The sequence below is a fragment of the Anneissia japonica genome, unplaced genomic scaffold (genome assembly GCF_011630105.1).
Source record: "Anneissia japonica isolate Jap-2015-1 unplaced genomic scaffold, ASM1163010v1 scaffold9_len2422644_cov172, whole genome shotgun sequence".
Classification (NCBI taxonomy): Eukaryota; Metazoa; Echinodermata; class Crinoidea; order Comatulida; family Comatulidae; genus Anneissia; species Anneissia japonica.
In genome coordinates this window covers 2,071,202-2,073,058 of record NW_022758107.1, presented here as the reverse complement: position 1 = coordinate 2,073,058, position 1,857 = coordinate 2,071,202, and the positions used below count along the sequence as shown (strand labels likewise).

At 37.3% G+C, this 1,857-nt stretch overlaps 1 protein-coding gene across 1 annotated transcript; it reads right to left on the bottom strand.

The window, feature by feature from the left end:
• Positions 1-291: 291 nt before the first annotated feature.
• LOC117125141 lies at positions 292-1,029 on the bottom strand. Its single transcript, XM_033271542.1, has one exon. It carries the CDS (start codon positions 1,027-1,029, stop codon positions 292-294), a length of 738 nt encoding a protein of 245 aa, XP_033127433.1.
• Positions 1,030-1,857: the final 828 nt, after the last annotated feature.

Genomic DNA, 1,857 nt, shown 5'->3' with positions numbered 1-1,857 from the left:
CCTTGGTCATCTATTAGGTGTATTTTCGCATCTCCGCGTTTGGTTGCTACATTTGTGCACTTTGTTCCATCAGCTAGTTCCATTGTATGCGATTCTGCTCTGAAGCCTTTTTCAAATTTAATGAATTTCGACTCGTCTGTAATAATGTGCGAAGAGGCACCTGTGTCAACTAGCAAACCATGTTCGTTAATATCTGTTATGGTTGTTTCGCTTATCTTAAATGAGAATGAATGGTTCTCATCATCATCACTTTTTGTTTCATTTGTGGTTTTCGCGTAGGACTTTTTCCTTCTACATTCGTATGTATTGTGCGTTGAAGTTTTGCATGTTTTTGCACCACTTTGAGCTTTGTTTCTTCTTTCTGAAACAGTCTTTGGCTATGTGGCCAGGTTTGTTACATTCGTAGCACACAAGTTGCTTCATTTGATGCAATTGCATGATAGAGTCGTTACTCTTGCCGCTCTTTTCATTTTCCTTAAAGTTCTTTAGAGCAACTCTGAATTCTGATAGTGTTGGCTGCTTTTCCTTCTGTGTTATAACAGTATTAAATGTATTGTATTTGTCTGGCAATCCTTTTAATATCATTGATATTAAAAGTGAATCACTCACCACTTCTCGGGCTGTCTTCAACGATACTCCAATTGTTTCAGCTCGTATCACGTAATCAGTGGTGTTTTCTCCTCTTTCCATCTTCAATGAACACAATTTTGAATACATAGTTATTATTCTTGGTTTACCTCTGCCTAGGTAGTGTTCTCGAAGGATCTTTAGTGCTTTACGCCCGTCATATTTTGCATCACGTATCACCAAAGAAAGAGATCTATCGTCCAAACGTTGGACCAGCTCAGCAAAAGCATTTGCATTTTTGTTTGCATCAGGAGGATTCCCATCTCCTGGATTAATTACGCCATGTAATTTCTGTAACCACATATAGCCCATAAACTTTACTTCCCAAAGTTCATACTGAGACTCATCGCCGTTAAACAATATTCTTCTGGGCCCATAACCTGTTAGATTATGAGTAGCCATGCTTGGAAGCAAGACACGCAACGACGGATAACAAGTAATAGATACAATAAAGCAGTATTACAGGAGAACAACAACTAAAATTTATTCACAATAACATTTCAATATATACAGTACATAGGTAAATGGTGACTGGTTACTTAATTGATATGCATAAGGGGTGGTGCTTCCCAATCATCCCATTAGTTAGTGGGAGATACTCAGTCACACAGGTGTGTGTATACAGTTGACAGCTGACCTCCACTTAGGGGTAATTATCTGTTGGTTCCCAGAGTCTGGCAGACATACAGGGACAAACTAATGAAGGCTATTTACATTGAAACCCATTAAATCAAAGTTAATAATAACATGGTTATAAACAATAAGAAGAGAGCCTCTTAACAGTATGACAGTGTTCTCCCGAAGCCGTCTTAGCCGTCAATTTTACCGGTAAAAATAACCAACCAACCAGTAAAAATTTTGAGTTTGTAAAATAAAAAAAACTATTGATTAGGCTTAGGTAGTCCAGGCTGGCCCTCTTAATAAATTAACATCATTCCAGTCTATATCTACACTATGAATATGTGTTGTGTCTTCAAGTCATTTAACACAACTAAAAAGGGGTAACGTACCTCACATTGTGCGCATTGCATTTTTTTATGGACAAATTTACCAGTAAAAATGTTTCAGTTGGGAGAACACTGCTATGCACACTTTCAGTTGTGAATGAACTATTGTCCTAGGCCTAGTTCTAGTATTACCATAGTGATATTGGTATGCAAAATGAGGACATATATCTTAACACCCCCACTTGTTCTCATTTTACAGACATTCTAAGTCTAAAATAATATA